The sequence below is a fragment of the Phodopus roborovskii genome, unplaced genomic scaffold (genome assembly GCF_943737965.1).
Source record: "Phodopus roborovskii unplaced genomic scaffold, PHOROB, whole genome shotgun sequence".
Taxonomy (NCBI): domain Eukaryota; kingdom Metazoa; phylum Chordata; class Mammalia; order Rodentia; family Cricetidae; genus Phodopus; species Phodopus roborovskii.
In genome coordinates, this window is record NW_026126407.1 from 28,024,325 (window position 1) to 28,045,602 (window position 21,278).

Sequence of the window (21,278 nt, forward strand, 5' to 3'; positions counted from 1 at the left end):
TTTCATCATGTGATGGTAATGAATAGATACTAAGACAACAGACAAGAAGGTTCATCAAGCATTCACTTGAACAGGCCAGTGCTTTCCAGGAGACAACTGGCTTGTGAGGTCTGACTCTCAGCAGGCTGAGAGCAGTATGAGCTGGGCATGTCATGTAGCATTATGCTACCCACTCAGTAATCATGGCAAGGAAGGAAGCAGGCAGTGGTAAGGTGACTTTATAATTCCAAATCACAGCATCAAAATAACAGTTTTTAGAAGAGAAAAAGATTAAAATTCTGCTAACAAAACCAAAAACAGCAGATGATGCTGATAGAGACAGGATGGATGGCTATCTTAACAGCAACCTATATTACATTCTATTGTGTATAAAATAAAAAGGAAAGAGTTGCCAGGCTTGTATTTTTAAGATTACTTAAAAGATAAAACACTATCGGGAAAAAAAAAATCTGTTCCTCTTCAAATTCTTCCCCTCACAATCGCCATCTCCACCCTAAAATTAAAAACCAAGCCAGTAAGAACGAGGAATAAGAAATGTAAATACCTGCTGTTAAAGCCATGACTTTACTAATGTTACACTACAGGTGATCTACTGAATGGTAAGAGCTGCTCAGTAAGTCCCATCCTTTCAATCAAACTACGGGGCAGGAATTAGTGTACAGCCAGCATGTTCAGTGTGGAACCCAACACCTGCTTATGCTTTTCTTCTTTGCTCAGGAATCTTTAGCACCTAGAAATTAGGACCTAGGAAATATATTACATATTTGCATTGGGATTATATGCTATTACATATTTATACTGGGACTCTCTATATTATGTATTTACATTGGGACTCTGTATTATATATTTACACTGGGACTCTATTATATATTTACATTGGGACTCTATATTATACATTTATATTGGGACCCTCTGTGTTACATATTTTACACTGAGACTCCTGTATTTATTACATATGTATACTGGGACTTTATATTACATATTTACATTGGGACTCTATTACATATTTACTCTGTGTTATATATTTAGTAACTTTCCATTCTATACTTATAAAGTTCTTAACCAAACATAGGGTCAAGCGCTAATCAACATGCTAGAAATAACAAGCGATTAAATAAAATCATATCTTGATGTGAGATGTAGTTCTATTAACAGGCATTTGTGAACTTAATGTTCAAATTAAGAAAACAAGAATAATAATATAAATTTAAAAGCAAAAATAGGAGATTACACCCATCTATCCAGGCTTCACTGCTAATCAGCACTTCCGTGCATGAAACATTAACAAAATGGTTGTTTTAAGCACACACGAGTCTAGGGTTCCCTGAATTTTCATCTGCCATATTTTCTATTCTACAGCCAGCAGGTTTCTCTCCTTTTAGATGCTGCATTTCTTGTGTCCTAAAAACAAACAGGAAGTAAAGAGTCACTGGCTAAGGGAACTCAGACTGAGATAAAATACCTGTACTTTGCCCTAGGGGTTGCTTCATAAAGACACAGGGAGATTGGTGGCCAAGGACTCTTCCTCATCAAACAGGACTACTTACTAGCGGTCTCCCCATGGGCTCTTTTCTCTCTTGCTCAGGCTATCCATTCACAACCATGTGAGGTTCCTTCTGTGCCCCTTCAGTGTGCACCTACATTTTGTCAATATATTGCTAAAATTCCTGAAAGGGTTTAGTACACATCTAGGGAGTGTTTAGATCTGATGAAGTAATTAAAAAACCAAGCCAATGGAAGAGTCAAGACTAGAACAAGTAAGTTGCTATTCCCTGTCTTCTGATTTTTGTTTGTTTTGGTGCTGTTGACCAAGCCTATGGCAGATTAGCACTAGTAGCTACACTCGTAACTCCTATCCCGTTTTGATATTCTCTCAAACTATAAAACAAACTAAAGGGGGCTGGAGAGATGGCTCAGTGGTTAAGAGCACTCACTGGCTGCTCTTCCAGAGGACCTGAGTTCAACTCACAGCAACCACATGGTGGCTCACAATCATCTATAATGAGATCTGATGCCCACTTCTGGCCTGCAGGGATACATGGAGGCAGAACACTGTATACATAATAATAAATAAATAAATCTTTAAAAAAACAAAAACTACAGACTGAAAATTTAGAAAAGGTTTTAAGATAGGGTCAGGGGTCAACTTATGGGGCTTGGTTCTTTTTCTATTATGCCAGTTCTGGGGCTGGACCTCAGGTCTTCCAGCTTGGCAGCAAGAGTCTTTACTCACTGAATTATCATACCAGCTCAGAAATCTTCCTAACTCTGACATTAGCTCACTAAACTGTGTTAGGACTAGCATTACCTCAGTCTCAGTTATGCACTGGTGCTGTGTCTGAACGGTATACAGACAAGCTCTGAGCAGCATTGACAGCACCCAGGTGTTCCTAATAACTGTAACTGGTTTTGGTTACTGTCCTCTCAAGGCTGCCTTTTCAGGAATTCCACACCATGTAAACACCTGAGAGCACAGTTTTTATTCATTTTTCCCTGCATGTATATGTGCTTTGGGTTTCTGGACCTCTCGTGGAATAGCAAGACAAACACCAGTGACACATCACAAGTGTCTTCAAACCGAGAAGCCCTACTTCATCCAATTAGTCAACATATTTGCAAATGGTGTGCTCTGCAGGCTTCCAGGACATGAGGACACCCTTAAATGCACAAACTTAAAGGATCTTGTGACCTATAACAAACTAAAAGATGGTTGTTAATGGCTTTCCTGTGCAATAACAGCACTGGTTCTGCAAAGTAGATTGTGACATACGGAAGAAGTGCTGGGACTGTCAAAACAAAGCTACAGCTCTAAATGTCACAATTAAAATGCCTTCTTAGAGGGTTTCAGGAAAATTTATACATATGCAGGTTGGTTTGTTTGATTTTCTGAGACAAAGTCTAGTCCAGGAGAGCCTCAAAGTCACTGAAGATGACCTTTAACTTCTGATCCTCCTCCTTCTACCTCCCAACTGCTGGGATTAGAGATCTGATTCATGTGGAGCTAGGGCCTTGTGTATGCTAGGCCAGCACACTACCAAATGAGCTACTATCCCTCCCCAGACTTCCATATTTTTAATTTACTCAATTTTCTTTCATAAAGTAGAAATAACTATCATGAATTAAAATGTAGTCATTGCATTTGTAATGGAGATAATAAAATTGATCAATTATGCAGAGATGACCTCACTAGGGAATCCAAGGCCACTGCATGCTGAGACTCAGTGACTGTCAGTTCAGTCTCCTTCCCTTAAGAGAAAGCATTCAAATGGATGTTTACAAGATTTCCAAATAAAATCTAAGAATTGCTGTGGTAGGTGGGGGGTTGGAACTAACAATGGATAATTGTGAAAACAGGACATTATTCATGGAACAGTCAAAGCCAGTAAACTAGAAGAAAACAGAAAGGAAGAAGCCAAAGGAAGACACAGCTGGGGCAGCCAGCTACTACCTGTCCCATACACTACCTGTCCCATGGTATGGGTCAACCGAATAAGGCTGGATGATGAACATAAGCTACTATTTGTCCTGGGTGCTGTGTATTCTAATCATTAAAAGTTCAAATGAGAGATGGAATACCAAAAACTAACATTTAGAACATAAATAATTGGGTATATTGTTTCCCAGCACTGGGGAGGTAGAGGCAAGTGGATCTCTATGAATTTGAGGCCAGCCTGGTCTACATAGGGAGTTCCAGTCCCAGTCAGCCAGAGCTCTATATAGTGAGACCCTGCCTCAAAAAGCAAACAACATATATAAATAAAATAAAAACAGACCTGTTTCTAGAGTTTAAAGATTATAAAAGTTTTAATTTTTACAAAACATTCCAATAGCAACTAAATTCAAGCACTGAGCAAAAGACAAAACAACATTCTATAAATAATATAAACATTTACCTCTTGTTTTTCTTGGTTTGGTTCCACAGTAAGTAAAGTTGGTATTTTAGGTGAATCTGTTTTCTTTGACTCTCTCTTCAGTACTTTTATCTGTTTAACTTTTGGGGAAAAAAAAAAAAAAAGGAAAAGAAAGAAAAGAAAAAAGAAAGGGGGGGGGGAAGTAATTTGTTGGCCTGCCCGCCTAGAAACTATCTGTTTAAGGTGTTCAGGTTGGTACCCTAACAGCCAGTAAGGCCACTTTTGAAGTTAGTTGCAAAGGAACTGAGTAACTGGTACCTGTGAGGTGTAAGATATGGCACCCTTATTTTATGACCTCACAAAGCGTGTGTTATTTTTACTCAGTGGCCCTCATGTGGCACACTTTCTACACTTTGCTATTGCATCACATTTTCACAAGGTCTCTGTTTTCCAAGGAAAGGAAAGAACATTTGCTCACATCAACATAGTTCAGTTTAAGATAAATATCTGTTGAAGTATTACATTCTACTCATCATTCGTTTATTGGGATGGGGCCAGTCCTCTTCTTCTACAATGTGAATTCCATGGTCAAACTCAAGTTATCAAGGCTTAGCATCAAATGCCTTTGGCTGTTGAGCCACCTCACCAGCCCTTAAATTAAGGTTATGATAAATTTTAAATTTATAAAATCTACCAAATCCCAGCATGCCCAAAGCATCTATAACACTTTTGGGCAAACAACCAGGGAAGGTATTTTACACAGGTTATATACACTGAACCAAATTCATCTTCTTTAAATTGTGCCCCAGCATCTCAATATCAAGCTAATATAATGTTTACCCTTTGGAGCTGTCTTTACATTTCTTTAAAATTATCTCTATTAAGCCAGGCAGTCCTAGTACTCTAGAGGCAGAGGTAGGGGACGCTCTGTGAGTTCAAGGCCAGCTTGGTTTACAAAGTAAGTTCCAGTACAGCAGAGATACAGAATAAGGCTGTCTAAAACAAAACAAAACAAACATCTGACCCTTTACTTAACTATAAAAGGAAAAAAAAAAAAGGCTTATCAATGGAATTTACTTTTTCAAAGCAATTTAGTACTTTCTACAAAGGTCACGTGCATGGTACTTTATAAAAAGCTCTGCCCTTTACTCATGTCCCCTGCAGAGCATTGTGGAGTTGTGCACCTCAAGGTACCCACCTTCCATTCCTTTCATTTCCTTTGCCTGTATTGTGAATGGCAGTTCGGGAAAATGGAATTCTTTCCTGTCGCATCTGGAAAAATTCAACTTTCTTTTGTTTCCGCTTGCCATTTGATCACTCTGGCATGTTCGATCATTAAATATGCTCTTCTCCACCTGGCTCTAGACAAACAAGTAACAGCATGAAGAACCATGCAAAACTCACCATAGAATCACAAACCTAGAAGTGTTGACTGTTTGGATGATGGAAAACAGTCCCAGAGATTACCTTAACAATTAAATAGAACAGAACCAAGCATGGTAGCTGTGCCTGTAGTCCCAGCACTTGGGAGACAGGCAGAGGGATCTCTACTTCAAGGCCAGCATAGGATACTTAGTGAGATCCTGCTTCAAAGAAAACAGAAGCAAAAACAAACAGGCAAACCAAAAGAACAGAGCACCACTATACACAAGTAGACCAGACTCTCTGGGAAGTTTCCCAAGCAAGGTTTCCAGTTCTTACTATTCTTGATTTTGAGAACCACAACCTTTTTGTTTTGTTTTGCCTGTTTTTGTTTTTGAGGCAGGTTTGTTTTCTTTGTGTAGCTTTGGCTGTTCTGGAACTGAAGACCAGGCTGGCCTCAAACTCACGAAGATCCTCCTCCTTCTGCCTCCCCATTGCTGGGATTAAAGGTGTGCGTCACCACTGACTGCCTTGGATAACTTGTAACTTTTAATATTATTTGCTTCATCCTGACTTTGGACAACTGCTTCAGTTAATTTTATTAATAATGAATTTTTTGTTTATAAAATAATATGCTTTATGAATCCTGGGGACACTCCAATGGGGAAAAAAATGTGTGTACATCTGCCATTCAAAAAACCTTTTATGTTACCTATTTTTAGTTACTGAATCATAGAAACTTTTTTCTTTTTTTGAGATAGGATGCGTCAAGGCTGGAACTCCTGATTCTTCTAATTCCACATATTACAGGCATGCACCTGGCCCAGGTAGGGCTAGGGATGAAGCTCAGGACCCTGCCTGCTGAAATACCTTCATAGTTTTCTAACATCTTTTCATGGTAGTGGTAAGATGGGTCAGTAGGTATAGATGCCTGCCATCTAACCTGGTGATTTCATTCCATCCTTAGGAGTCACAAAGTAGAATGAGAAGCTGACTCCCACAGATTGTTCCCTGACTTCCTTCCACATGCATGTCCCCAAAAATAAATAAATGCAATACAAAACTTTTCTAAAACAGTGAACACTTTACACAGTGTAAGATGCAGCACATCACACAATTGTACCCTGGTATACTTCAGAAAGTATCAACTCTTACATAAGTTTGTGTTGTTTTCTATATTCTGTTTATTTTGAGTCAGGGTCTCACTATGTATCCCTGGCTTTCCTGAAACTTGGTCTATAGACCAGGCTGGCCTCAAACTCAGAAACCATTCTGTCTCTGCCTTCTGAGTGCTGGGATTAAAGCCGAGTACCACCACACCAGGATGTTTTCAATTTTATATTATTATAAATAATGCTGTGCCTTGAATGTAATAAACTGTAAAGAAATGATGAACTAGAAAAGAAAGACATGGTTAGCATTTCTAGAGCAAGGAGACTACATCTTTTTGGCAAGTGTTTTTTAATCTATAAAGATAATTTTGGGAGAGAAAAACACAAGTCTTGTGATTTGTAAAGGTCAAAGTCACACATTAGTTTAGAAACAAATATACAGAAATGGGGGCTGGGAGGCAGCTCTGTGGTTAAGAGCAGTTATTAGTCTTGCAGAAGACCTGGGCTCAGTTCTTAGCACCCATATGGTGGCTCCCAGCCACACACAACTAATTCCAGGAGAACTAGTGCCCTCTTCCAGTCTTCACAAACACCAGTAGGTATTCACATATAAAATAAAACAAATATATCTAAAAGAAATTAAAAAAAATAAAAAAGAAACGAGACAAGTCAAAACCATGAAGCATGAGGGAAAGCACGGGAGACATCACAGTACTTTCAGGAAGAGGGGCTGGTGAAGCAATTCCCAGTGGGCACTTGTTCTGCACTTGCAAAGCCTTGGACATGTCCCAGCACAGGAAAAGAAAGACAGAAAAAAAGGGTAGGAGGGAAGGAAGATTTTTAATGTGAGAACTTAAGAGAAAAAAGGTAGGTAAAGAGGTCATTTTTTAAAATTTATTCATTCTATGTATGTGTGTACATATGTGTGAGGGTATATATGCATGTCTTCCTGGATAGCTCCCCACCTTATTTTTGAAGACAGGGTTTCTCATTACACCTGTAGTTCACTAATTTGGCTAGACTGGGATGCCAGCAAATTACAGGTATGTACGGATCTTCCTGGTGTCTACTACTGTGCCCAGCTTTTTACATGGGTGCTATGAATCCAAACTCTGGTCCTCATGCTTGCTCACCTAGCACTTTACTGACTGAGACACTTCCCCAGCCCCAAAAGTCCATATAGTAATGACTAGCATCTTGCCTTACTTGCGTGGGACCTGTGTCCTCTTGTCTGCTACTAGACAAAGTTTGTCCAATAGTTTGTGAAGAAGTTCGTCTCTTTTTTGCTCTTTCAGTTAACCTATTAATTAAAAACAAAGAAGTTATTAGAACCTCCGAGAATTGCCCTTGCTTTAGCTTCAAGAACACATAAATTGCAGGGTGGTAGTGATGTACACCTTTAGTCAGCACTCGGGAGGCAGACACAGGCAGATCTCTGAGTTCCAGGCCAACTTGGTCTACAGAGCAAGTTCCTGAACAGTTAGGGCTGTTGTACAGGGAAACCCTGTCTGGAAAAATTAAACACACACACACACACACACACACACACACCAAGTTAGTTATAATAGGTCAGTCTGGTTGCAAACACACTCAAGTGGTTGGTTCAGGGTTGTTAATTTAAGGACAGCCTGGGCAATATAACCAGACCTTGGCTTCTGAAAAAGATTTATAGCATGGTACTGTTAGAACACTGAGTGTCAAAAAGCAATTGTCTTAAGTTAGTTCTGAGAACTCTATGGACAGAACAACTAACACAAGGCTAACTGCTGGTGAAAAACGTCATGAAGTTACTCTTCTGGCACATCTTTTCCCTTTTATCTGTTCTAATTGCTGTCTTAGACTGGATACAACCATGGTTACTGGTAGTATGGCTCGAGGGTCACTTCAAGAACATCTTGGATTACTGCAGCCTATAGCCTAATGTGTCTACCACTAGCCTACATCTATAGACCACTCATCCTTACAATCTGTAGCCTAAATCAGTCTGTGGGAATCTAGTTGAGTTAATGCACCTCACAATTTAAGTTTGCTAAGAGACCTAAAGTCTTCACTGTTCATTACCAGTCCCCACATTAAGCAGACTCAGTATCAGTCTCTCAATCTACAACAGAAGCTAAATCTAAAACTGGCTTGATATACCATTTCCTTGTCAAAATACTTAACACTGAAAGGCTATTTGCTTTGAAGGACTAATTTTGGACTATTCTTCCATTGAGAGAAGCTGCTATGAGGCAGAAATAAAGCTTACTTTGTAGTGCTGAGTGCTATGGTTAGATATGGTTTGGCCTCCAATGGTCTACATACTGGAACCTTGTTCCCAGTGGGCAGGGTTGATGGGGTGGAACCTGTAAGTGGTAAGGACTGGCAGAAAGGAGGTGACTAAATCTCAAGATGGACTGATAGCTGTTCTTCTAAGGAGGCATTCTTGCACTTGAAGCGTGTTCCACAAAAGAGGGTCTTTATAAGGATTCTGTCATCTCTCGTGAACTCACTCCCTAGTCTACACATAAATCATTCCTACATGTGATCAGTTTCCTGCCTCCTTCTCTGCTATGCTGTGACCCAGCCAACCATCCCTTGCCAGAGCAATGGCACCATGCTATTGGACTCTCCAGCCTCTATGTCTACCAGCCAAGCAAACCTCTTTTCTTTATAAAGAATCCTATGTCTCAGTTATTTTGTCATACCAATACTAAGTAGGATAACACATCAAGGACATGAATGCCAAAACTTAAGTCAAATAGAAGGTATTTCTTTTTAAAAAGATATTCTAGGGCTGTATAAATGCCTCAGCAGTTGAGAGCCCTGGTTGTTCTTCCAAGAGGACTCAGGTTCAATCCCCAGCACCCACATGGCAGCTCATAGCTGTCTGTAACTCCAGTTCCAGGGGACCTGATACCCTCATACACACATACATGCAAGCAAAACACCAATGCACATAAAATAAAAATAAATCATTAAAAAAAAAACAAAAGATATTCTGGGCTGGAGAGATGGCTCAGAGGTTAAGAGCACTGATTGTTCTTCCAGAGGTCCTGGAAGAAACCACACTGGGTAGCTCACAAGGACCTATAACTCCAGCTCCAGGGGATCTGATGCCCTGTGGTGCACATAAATATACTCAGGGACACATACATACATACATAAAATAAATATTTTTAAAGATATCCCAAAGACAAGTAGACAGCTAAATTGGTTGTCATGGTACCGTCTGTAATCTAGTCACTGAGGAGCCTGACCATGTGTAGGAGGCCAGCCTGGGTCACACAGCCAAGTTCCAGGCAATTCATCTCAAAAATGACAAAAGAAAAGAAAAGGAAAGAACAAAACAAAAACAAAATACCTATATAGCTAAGGAAAAACTTCTCACATGGCATTTCCAAACACTACTCAGTGGATGTCCTGCTACATGATTGTAATTTTAACAGATCCTTTTCAAATTCAGTCTATTTCAACACTGTAGAAGTAACTCTTTGAAATGCCATCATACAGGAAACTGTTTTACTTAGGCCTCCTCTCTGCCCGAGCTCACCGTGAATTGGGGTGGGAGAGGTTTGAATTGAGATTTGCAGCCATCAGGTTACTGCTTGTCAGGTTGATGGGTGGCATTATCATACAGCCTCCCGCATGGGGATCCTCACTGACACCGTCAGAGTTGGTGCTGGGATTGACAGGGTTTGGCACTTCAGCGATGGCAGGCTTTCTATCCTGAGACAAGGCATGCGTGTCATCAGCTGTGCCCTGCTGGCGGGGTTCGCCTTCACAGTCTATCTTTTTCGGGTCTGGGATGTCTCCTTTCCCTCCTTTGACTTTAATAACTCTGACTTTGATCTCCTTGGGCTTTTTGTCTTTGTCCATTTCCTGAAACAGGTACGTTGAGAATTGGAGTCATAAGAGACCTAACTATGATGTAACTATACAGGCAGAAGCAAGAAGCAGCTTACCTTTCCATAAAGTGAGGTGTTTCCATAAAGCAGTGTGTTGGTAAAAACTGGTTTTCTCTCATCTCTCATAGGTTCATTTTCTTTAAAATTCTCTCTTGGCTTTATGAAGGAGTTAACCTTTGCTTCTTGTAATAATTTAGCTCTCAGCTCTGGTATGAATCTGATGAATCAAGCAATATTTAGCAATCATCTTTTTACTTATATGGTTTATCTTAATAGAACCATTCAATAAAGCATAAACAATGCTATATAATAGCTGATACCAAGAAATAGTACTATTCTGATTTTTTTTTTTTTGGGACAGGATATCACTGTGTAGCCCAGGTTGGTGTCAAGCATAAAATCCTGCTCAGCTTCCTGAGTGATAGAATGGTGTAAATACTTAACTAACAATAATTGTATGCTAGCAGCAAATCTTTTGGACATTTTGCTATGGAAATCTACCAAATAAAACTTACAAAACAGGCCAGGTGGTGGTGGCACATGCCTTTGATCCCAGCACTTGGGAGGCAGAGGCAGGAAGATCTCCAAGTTCAAGGTCAGCCTGGTTTACAGAGCTAGATCCAGGATAGGGCTACAAAAAGAAACCTGTCTTGAAAAATGAACTAACAAAAAAGTAAACTTACAAAACAGACCTGTACTAGATTCCTTTTGAGATGTGAATTTAATGAAATATCAATTTGAGCTTTGATACAGAAGCTATGTGTATCTCTAGGCTTACACAGAATTCCATTTTCAGCACTCGTGTTAGGTGGCTCAAAGTGCCAGCAACTCCACCTTGGGGATCTAGTGTTCTTCTAACTTCCTTAGGCACCACACACGTGTACATACACATAAACAAAGATAAAATAAATCCTTCATTCTTGTATTAAGTATGACCTCTGGTCTGAGATGAGGCTGCAATTGTAGAATGGGATCTTGGTACACACTGCCTACAATCTCGTGGCTCTGTAACATATGCTGCTGCAATTACTTGCATTAAATCTGTCACCCACGTCACCTGCTAAACTACCATGTCCTGATCAATACCTGGCACAGTAGCTCCGTTAGGTTTCTGTTAAGTTGAATATTTTTGTTTTGTAACATTATTCTATTTACTGATTCCCATCTACTAAGTCCCCTGATACAAGAGCAGAAAGACTGCACATGCTTACTTCTCAATAAATCCATCTCTAGTAAAGTAATCATGGCGCAAAAGGTCAGTAGATGATATCCTCTCTGAAGGGTCAATTTGTAAACAAGCCTGGAAAATAAAAATGGTTAATAAAACATGAGCTTTGGGCTCTGTCTCTGTCTTTAAATTGATTTGACACACAGCAAAGTAATTAACCAGAACTAACAGAGTTTGTAAATAAGAGAAAGAAAAAAAATTAGCCTTGTTTTGTTGTTTTATCAAGACAGGGTTTTTCTATGCAATAGGCCTGGCTGTCCTGAAACTCACTTTGCAGACCAGACTGGCCTCGAACTCACAGAGATCTGCCTGAACTATGCAGATTTCCAACTAAGTTCTGACCATCTATTTACCTAAGAAATTTACTCTCACAAAACTTTTAAAAGTTATTATGTATGAGTGTCAGCAAGTGCATGCCACAGGAACATGGGGAGGCCAAAGAGCAAGTCTGTTATTGGTTCTTTCCTATCACCTTGTAGGATCTGGGAATTGAATTCAGGTCAACAGGCCTGTATAAAAGTGCCTCTACCAGTGGCCACCTCACCAGCCAGTGAAACTTTTATTACTGGTTAAAAGTTAATGATTCTAGACAAAATAAAATCAGCCTGCTCATGTAGTTATTAACAGAAATTAGGAATTGAGGATATAGTTTAGGAGGTAGCAACTAGCCCACCACACGCAAGACTCTGGGTTCAATCCCCAGCAACTCTCTTACACACAAAGTGTAATAAAATCATAAAGCTGCATTAGGTTAGAAGAAAGTATTTAGCTTTTCTTGCTCCTTCTGTCAGCCTTGTGTGGTAGTGAAGTTCACAGGTAATAATTTATACTGTACAGATCCACAAGTGTTATCACATTTGCCATATCAGCTGACTCCTAATGATGCTCTCTTTGTGGCATAAAGCAACTCAGTGAACTCCGAAGCTCTCAGCCCTCTAAAAGCCCAGCATTGAAGCAGCTCTTCTGGGGCTGGAGAGATGGCCCAGAGGTTAAGAGCACTAGCTGCTCTTTTGAGGACCTGGGTTCAATTCCCAGCATTCAAATGGAAACTCACAACCATCTATAATCTCTGTCCCAGCAGATCTAACCCCACCTCTGAACTCTGTAGACATTACACACATGGTGCACACACACACAGACAGGCAAAACACCCACATGTGCAAAATAAAAGCAATTTAAATAAAGTCAATGGCAGCTCTTCTCTGATCTGTGCCCTGGGAAATGCCTTAGCTGAGGAAACAACCAGAAACCAAAGGGACCAGTTGTGAAAAGAAAGCTGCACATAATGACCCACTTGTAACTACTTAGATTGTTGTTATAGTCATTTTTTTAAGACAATGAAGACAGGATTTGAATAAAAGACATCTGCTTTATAAAATGCATTCTTTCTCTGAGAAAAGATACTTCCCCTGAATTTCTCTACATCACATCACACCACTGTTATCCTGTCTACATCCGAGACCAAGCCCCATAGATGTTAAATCATCTAAGATCTTTCAAACTTTTACTTTCATCATTTGTTGGTGAGGAGGCATGCCATAGCACATGTGTGGCAGTCAGAGGACAACACTGTGGAAAAATGGTTTTCTCTTTCCACCTTTAGGTAGGTTCCGGGGAAGAAACTCAAGTTACCATACTTGATATGCTGACCCGTCTTGCTGGCCCTTGCCTAAGATCTTATGTTGAAGGACCAGAATTAAAATATGAAAGGTGTTTTGCTATCTTCAACATGCACATATGAACTAATAATTCTATAGCTTTGCTGCACAACAGCGTATACAGGGTTAGAAGTACTGCTCCTTAAGAATGCTGAAAAGGGAGACTGTACATTACATGTAGAAATTCACCAAGAAAATCTGAGTGTGCTATGTCTGTGTGGTGTATGTGCTCATGTGTGCAGCTGTGTACACATGGATGGAGACCAAAGGTTGACTGGTCTTTTCTTCCATCCTTAACTCTTTAAGATCGATCGTCTCTCACTGAACCAGAGGTTCACCAGCTCAGCCACAAAGGCTGGCCAGTAAACCTGGGCACCCTCTGTCTCCACCTCCTTAATACTGAGATGGCTGGTGCACATCACTGCCCCAGCTTTTTACATAAATTCTCAGGGATGGGATTCAGGTCCCCATTTCTACAAGGCAAACAACCACCAACTGAGCCAAGAGGCACCTTTTAAAAGAAACTTCATTATATTTGTTCTGAAATTTCAGAAACCACATTTAAGAACTGCACACCAAGGCTGGAGAGACCTCTCAGGTATTAAGAGCCAGGCAAGATGGTGATGGTGCAGTCTTTAATCCCAGTACTCTGAAGGTAGAGGAAGATGGATACTGTCTGGAACACCAACTCCATGAGACCCAACACCCTCTTCTGGCCCCTGTGGTCACCAGGCACACACATGATGTACAGACATACATGCAAGCAAAACAACCATACATATAAATCTAAAAATAAAAGTAAAAAAGAGCTGTATATTAGAAACAAGGACTTTACTACACTGTATAGTTTTTGGGGTTTTTTTTTGTTTGTTTGTTTTTTAACTCTTTGGGGGCCCACAACTAAGCTCCCAAATAAATACACAGATATTTATTACTTATGAATGCCTGGCCTTATCTTGGCTGGTTTCTAATCAACTTTTCTAACTTAAATTATCCCATTTCTCCTCTTCTACACTTTGCCTCTGGGCTTTTACCTTTCTCTATTCTGTATATCTTTCTTTCTTACTCCATGGCTGTGTGGCTAGTTACCTGGTCACTGGTATCCTCTTCTTCTCTTCTTGCTCCTCTTTCTTCTTTTCCTATTTATTCTCTCTACATGCCAGCCCCACCTACTGCCTAGCTATTGACCATTCAGCTCTTTATTAGACTAATCAGGTGTTTTAGATAGGCAAAGTAACACAACCTTTAGAGTTAAAAATAAAATAAAATAAAATGCAGCACAGGGCCGGAGACATGGCTCAGAGATTAAGAGCACTGACTGCTCTTTCAGAGATCCTGAGTTCAATTCCCAGCAACCACATGGTGGCTCACAACCATCTGTAATGAAATCCAGTACCCTCTCCTGGCCTGCAGGTATACATGCAGACAGAATACTGTATATATAAAAGTAAATCTTAAATAAAAAAAGAATGCAACATATCTTTGCATCATTAAATAAATATTCCACAGCAAAAATGAATGTAACACATCTTAAACTAATATTCCAGAACAATGGTCATCTAGAAATAAGCACCTTACTCCTGGTATAGGAAACTGGCTAGTTAGAGAAATAAAATAAGATTTGCTATTCATAATAAACCTACCTTACATTTTTGAATTTTGTGCTGTGTTCATATGCTACTTAGTTTTAATACATTTTAAAACTTAAAATAAGAAATAAGGGCTATGGAGATGGCTCAGTTGGTAAAGTGCCATGTAAGCTTCAGGACTTGAGTTTAGATGTCACGGCTACATGTATTTGTAAGTAACGCAGCACTAGTGAAGAGGAGACAGGTTGATTAACTGACAGGCATTTCTCCCTCTCCTGTATTCCTCCTCCTACCTCCCCCCTCCCAAGATGGGTATTAAACTCAGGGCCTTGAGAATGTTAGTAAATTATGTACAATATCACTGAACTATATATACCTCAGAAAGAGATTCTGTCTAAACAACAAAACATGGAGAACGTCAAGGAAGAACACCTGACACCAAGTTCTGGTTTCTAGAGATACATGCATACAAGATGCACCTGTGTGCACACACTCTCATACTATTAAGTATGTATACTACACACACACACACAGCACACAAACCAACACACACACCTCTTAAAATGTTTGTGTTTTCAGCTGGGTAGTGGTGGTGCATGCCTTTAGTCCCAGCACTTGGGAAGCAGAGGCAGGTGGATCTCTGTGAGTTTGAGACCAGCCTGGTCTACAAGAGCTAGTTCTAGGACAGGCTCCAAAACCACAGAAAGACCCTGTCTCGAAAAACCAAATGTTTGTGTTTTCTTGCGGGGGGGGGGGTGGGTAGTGGTGGTGGTGAACACCTTTAATCCCAGCACTTGGGAGGCAGAGACAGGTGGATCTCTGTGAGTTCAAGGCCAGCCTGGTCTACAGAGCAAGTTCCAGGACAGGCTCCAATGCTAGAGAGAAACCCTGTTTTGAAAACAATAATAATTTAAAAAAGTTTGTATTATTTTCTCTGATGTGTGAATTTGGGTGCTGGTGTACCCTGAGCATTCAAATGGTAAATGCCAACAGATGCCTCTGTAGAAAGTTAGGGTAGCACAGGACAAAGAACAGCTCTCGCCTGGTAGACCAGATGCTGGAGGTGGTGGAAAACATGGAAAGTCCTTCAAGTGCTCCCAATTTACCTCTAAGTATCTCAAATTTAAATTTCTCTCTATTAATTTCTATGTAACATGTTAATGTCACTTTAGGAGTCTTTCTGGAATCTCAAGTAACATTTTAAAACTGTATTATTGCTGGGAGTGTGTCTCAGTGGTAGAATGCTTGCCCAGCTGTGGGCTTCATTTATAACATCAAAGAGAAGAAAAGACTCCTTGTTATTATATTTCTGCAACATTTTAGTCATTTTTAACATCTTAACATACATGAACTATATCTGCCAGCAATCCGTTGAGCTTTGGGTATTTCTTTCTTGCATTTTTTGGGTGTTGAACTTGAGGAAGAACCACCCCGGCAAAGATGGGACTCTTGGAAAAGATGTTGTGCAGGTGCGGGGTCAGGTTGCCTGCAAAGAGAAGTAAGTGTCTGAGTCACGAAACTGCTCTTGGTAAAAATCCCATGTGATTTGCTCTCAATTATGAATGTGAAGAAAAGGAATAATACCAGTTTTTACTCTACAGTTGAAAGAAAAAAATCTATGTCATAAAAATAGAGGTTCTAGGCTAGGGACAAAGGTCTGCAGTAGAGTGCTTGTCTAGCAAGTGTGAAGCCCACGTTTAATCTCCAACTCTGTAAAGAAAATTAAATAAGTTTTAAACTTTGAGGTTTCCTCCAGTAAGTTGCTGACAGGCAGCAAAATACATAAAACCATATGGTTCTTTTACCCCCAAACTCTAAGACATATATAATTACCAGCAAGAGTATTTTAAAATTTAACATGTTTCTCTATTTGTATCTTAATGATTTAACTGTCAAGTGTTGACCAGCCTTACAAACTGAATGAAACCTTACTCAAAACAGCTAAAACAATAAAGCCAGGTGCTGGGTAGCATACCAGCACTCAGCAGGCAGAGGCAGTTTAAGGCCAGCCTGGTCTAATAGAGCAAACAAAAAAACCACCCAAACAAACAAACAAACAAACAAAAAAAAAAACAAAAAACAAAAAAAAAAAACAAAACAGTAATTTAGAAATCGAAGTAGTGTATAGAACAATGGTTCTCAACTTGGGAGTCATGACCCCTTGGCGTTGTTGAGGGACCATTTCCCAGGGGTCGTCTAAAAGCATTAGAAAACATAGATACTCACATTACAATTCATGACAGTAGTGAATTTACAGTTATGAAGCAGCAATGAAGTAATTTTTACGCTTGGGGGGGGGTCACTGCAACATGAGGAACTGTATTAAAGGGTTGCACCATTAGAAGGTTGAGAACCATTGGTCTAGAAGAAAGACCAGCAGCAGTCCCAGAGTGCAAAGAACTGTGAACACTAATGGAGATTAGGCTCTGGCACCTTCCCCACCACTAATAATGTGCCGCGCTCGCCGAGCACATCTCTCCATCATTTATGGCTTGGTTCCCTCTGTAAGATGACAGGGTTAGTGTCATCACCTCCAAGCTCTCTACTAACAAAGTCTCATAACAGGACTTTAAAAAGGCACATAAAGTGGATGCTTCAAGGCTCTGTCTGACTTTTATTAATCATAAATCATCCTCAATCAATGTTAATCCAGGTTTTACTGCTTTAATGACTGTTCACAGTACCTTCTTCATCAGAATCCTGCAATTATGTGTTTATGAAGAGTTCCCCAACACACTTGGGGCTCCTCAAGTTCCTCTTTCAGATTAAAATACCATGTGCAAAGCTAACTATCAAAATGTTTAGGTAGTTATGGTGATCAGTGTTAATTGTCCACCACCTGGAAGCCTTGGGGCATGCCCAGGGGAGTCATCTTGATTGCATTAATTGGCCTCCTCCTGTGGATGGTAACTCCCTGGCTGGATCCAGGAGGACCGGAGCCAAGCAACATGAATGTATTTGTTATTCTCTGCTCCTGGTTGTGGGTGTGAGGTAATCAGGCCCTCAAACTCCTACCATGACTTCTGCTCCAAGATGGACTGTAACTGGGGCCATGAGCCAAAATAAACCTGATGCCCCTTAAACTGCTTCATCAGACACAGGAAAAGCAGGAGTTAAAACAGATTGTACCTAAATTTTACTTTTCATCAACTATTCTTATTGAATACATTATTTAGCTACATGGTTTTCTACTGTGGGTTTGCAGTGGTTGTTGATAAACAGGATGATTTAAGGGTACTAGAATAGATGGCTCAGGGGTTAAGGGCACTCTGCTCTTCCAGAGGACCCAAGTTTGGTTCCCAGCACCCACATCTGGTGGCTTACAGTTGACTGCTGTAACTCCAGCTCCAGGGGATGCAACACCTCTGGTCTGTGGGCTCCAGCCCTTAATTGCACATACCCACACACCATTAAAACAAATCCATCTTAGTAAAAAAAAAAATTAGCAAATAATTGATTTCTATTTCTAATGCTTTAAAAACAAAAGCATCTGACTCAACTTTATTATTAAAAAGCACTTGTTTAAAAGAGTAAATATTTGCAGAGGCCAACTTTCAATTCTAGAACAGCACAACTTTTAGAAAAATGTAGTACTGGAGTTGGAGACTTAACTCAGTAAAGGGCACCACTACTGTACTATTTTTCTTAGCAGCAAAAATTAACATGTTGCTTTGAGTTCCTCCAAAGAAAATATTATTTGTCAAAACAATTTTCTGACTTCTTCATCAGCATGGGAACCCATCTGCCATCACCTGTCTCACAAGGCACTTCCTTAGTGTTCCCTAACCATGGGCATCAAGCATAACTGATCTGGAAGCAGTTACTTAGACACATAACAGAGTATTTCAGTAATACCTACCTACTTTTAAAACAATCTTGTGGAGCAAATCCAAATCTGAACTGCTAGGAAGATACGGATTGCCAGTGGCCATCTCAATGATCATACAGCCCAAAGCCCAGATATCCACTGGTCTGGAAAAAAGAAAAGAACACAGAGTAAATTACTTTGTCAGGCACTGATATGTACAATAACTAGTCTAAAAACATTTCATGTTGGATTACAGCTAACGATAAGAATGTTTGCTGGTACGATGGGGAAAGAGAAGAGAAACCAAGGGCAGATGGACATGATTAAAATGTTCACAAAAGAAAATGTTGAAATATATGCCATTATGTTATTTAATTACCACAACCCAAAAGGGGGAAAGCCACAAGTGATGGTGCATGCCTTTAATCCCAGCACTAGGGAGGTAGAAACAGGCAGATCTCTGTGGTTTTGAGGCCAGCTTAGTCTACATATTGAGTTCCAGGCCAGCCAAGGCTACATAGTAAGGCCCTAAAAAAAAAGATTTATTTATTACATATACAGTATTCTGCCTGTATGCATGCCTTCAAGCCAGAAGGCACCAGATCTCATTACTGATGGATATGACCCACCATGTGGTTGCTGGGAATTGAACTTGAGACCTCTGGAAAAACAGCCAGTGCTCTTAACTGTTGAGCCATCTCTCCAGTCCCAAGGGACAATGTTTAAATGGTATTATTTACAATTTTTCACTGTAGGACATTCATTAATCGTGAGACTGTGCTCTTTTTTGAGCCATCTGGAACAGCATTACTTCCTGTCTTTATAAGGACAGGAAGTAAAAATGTTATCACTTTTTCCAAGAAAAAGGAAACTGGGTAGATCCTATTTTAGCACAGAATTATGATAAATTGCTATGAGTATGTTTTTCCCAGCCATCCTGGTCCCACGCTGCACCAGCCCCAAATAACACACAGAGATGCTGTGTTAGATATAAAGCTGTTGGCCAGTTACTAGCTTCTCGGCTAGCTCTGTCTTAAATATTAACCCATTTCTATTAATCTAAGTATTTCCACGTGGTCTCATCTTACCAGAGAGAGGGCCCGGACCTCTGTTCTCTCTCCGTCCTACATCTTGAATCTCCTCCCTCCCTCTTCCTCTCTCCTAGTCTCCTAGTCCTGCCTATCTTGCTTTCTTATTGGCCAACAGTGCTTTATTCATTAAGTAATATGAGAAACATATTTACAGAATGACATCTCCCATCATCTCCTCTTTTCTGTCTAAAATAAAAAGGGTTTTAACCTTAACATAGCAAAATATATAATAAAAGTTATTAAACAAGAACCACAGTTAACAATATCTAGTCCATTAACATTTAGCAAGATTTAAAGAAAATATTCTATCATCTATCCTATCTTTGTGAGTCTAAAGTCCTATATATAACTTATCTTTAATCTTGACTAAGGAAAACTATAACTATAACTATCTGTCTTCAACTCCACCAAAAACCAGAAAAGGTCTACCTGTGTGGTCTAGACATTTTCTACACTACCTATGTTTTAGGGATTTCCATGTATATATACGTACATAGTTATATTGCTTAGGTATTTGTCCCTGCTTTACTCAGGGTAATTTCAGTCAATTTTTTAGCTAGGTTCCTGAGTATTACAGATTATCTTCACCCATGTTTCCTATACCTATGAGATTAGTCAGACATAGATGCTTAATCTTCAAACACTTCATAGACCCTCAGAACACGGCATTTTAATGTTTTAATATTAGTACTCTGTTGACATGAGACACTGTTGCTCCTGACAGCACCGTTCGCTTTCCAGAAAATATGTTGGACACTGTTGTCGCTCCTTCTGGAGTCCATCCTTGCTTCAGCTATGGCCTCTTGGGCAAAGGACTGCCCCCACCTATACTACTGTTTTGGACATGCAGTCCTATGAGCTTGCAGGAGACAAACATAGAAGACTGCTGAACCTTGCCAAGTCAGGGTAAGACAGCCTTTTTACCTCTCTGCTTTTGTTGTGGTCTGTCAGGTACTCTGGGCCTTAGCCAAAACTGGCTGTACCAACGTTGCTGTGAGACCTTGGGTGACTGTCCAGGTAGCATGCTGTTTCTGTCCTTGCTGCACCATTTGGAAGTTGCCCATCCGCACTTCCTGCCTACCCTAGTATTGTTATTTTCCTTCTCAGGTCTTTGATGAGGTTGAAGATTAAACTATCACAACTATTATTCTCTCTTCCTAGTTAGATATATTAGGTACTAGACTTAAGCTTTCCAGGTTAGGACAACTCTATTGTAAATTCTGTTATGCCTTTACCTTAGGACTAGATATGTAGGTCTTAAGTTTGTTTGTTCTCGATTTTGCTTTTCTTAGAGCACACTTGTTATTCACTGTCTTGTATATAGTTTTGTATCAAGCCTAAATCTTTTCTTTAGAATAAAAGGGGAATTGTAGTGAGATATTCACTTTGTCAATATCTGTGGGACTGACCATGCCCATTGGGGATGGAGACGGGCTGAAGTAACCTGGGGGAACTAGGTCTGAAGAGGAGCCCCGGAGTGCTCTCTTGCTTGCAGCACGCGGAAAGCAGAGCATCCTGAGGCATCCTTGGGACCAGGAACCTACTGGTGTTCATCTGTCTATGTTGTAAGTTATTTCTCCTTGAATAAACATCTATTCTGCCTATCTGTTTCTCGTGATTCTTATTAAACCACGATAGTAAATGATTGAAGAGTCTTTGGAGGGGCTGTCAAAACGGCTCAGCAGGCAAAGG

The 21,278-nt window shown here is 40.0% G+C and overlaps 1 protein-coding gene across 7 annotated transcripts in view; it reads right to left on the reverse strand.

Annotated features, from left to right (window-relative positions):
• Nucleotides 1-322: 322 nt before the first annotated feature.
• Cdkl3 (cyclin dependent kinase like 3) overlaps nt 323-21,278 on the reverse strand; it is a 34,809-nt gene continuing 13,853 nt past the window's right edge. For 5 of the 7 annotated variants that reach the window (XM_051180745.1, XM_051180750.1, XM_051180744.1 and 2 more), the window contains 9 exons: nt 18,547-18,659; nt 16,034-16,173; nt 11,424-11,512; nt 10,270-10,429; nt 9,858-10,186; nt 7,532-7,625; nt 5,050-5,212; nt 3,894-3,991; nt 323-493 (listed from right to left, as the gene is read on the reverse strand). In XM_051180745.1, the coding sequence (XP_051036702.1) occupies nt 431-493; nt 3,894-3,991; nt 5,050-5,212; nt 7,532-7,625; nt 9,858-10,186; nt 10,270-10,429; nt 11,424-11,512; nt 16,034-16,173; nt 18,547-18,659 (1,249 nt within the window). In that variant the 3' untranslated portion in view covers nt 323-430. The remainder of the gene's footprint in view (nt 494-3,893; nt 3,992-5,049; nt 5,213-7,531; nt 7,626-9,857; nt 10,187-10,269; nt 10,430-11,423; nt 11,513-16,033; nt 16,174-18,546; nt 18,660-21,278) is intronic. The other 2 variants (XM_051180748.1, XM_051180749.1) reach the window with 2 other exon arrangements.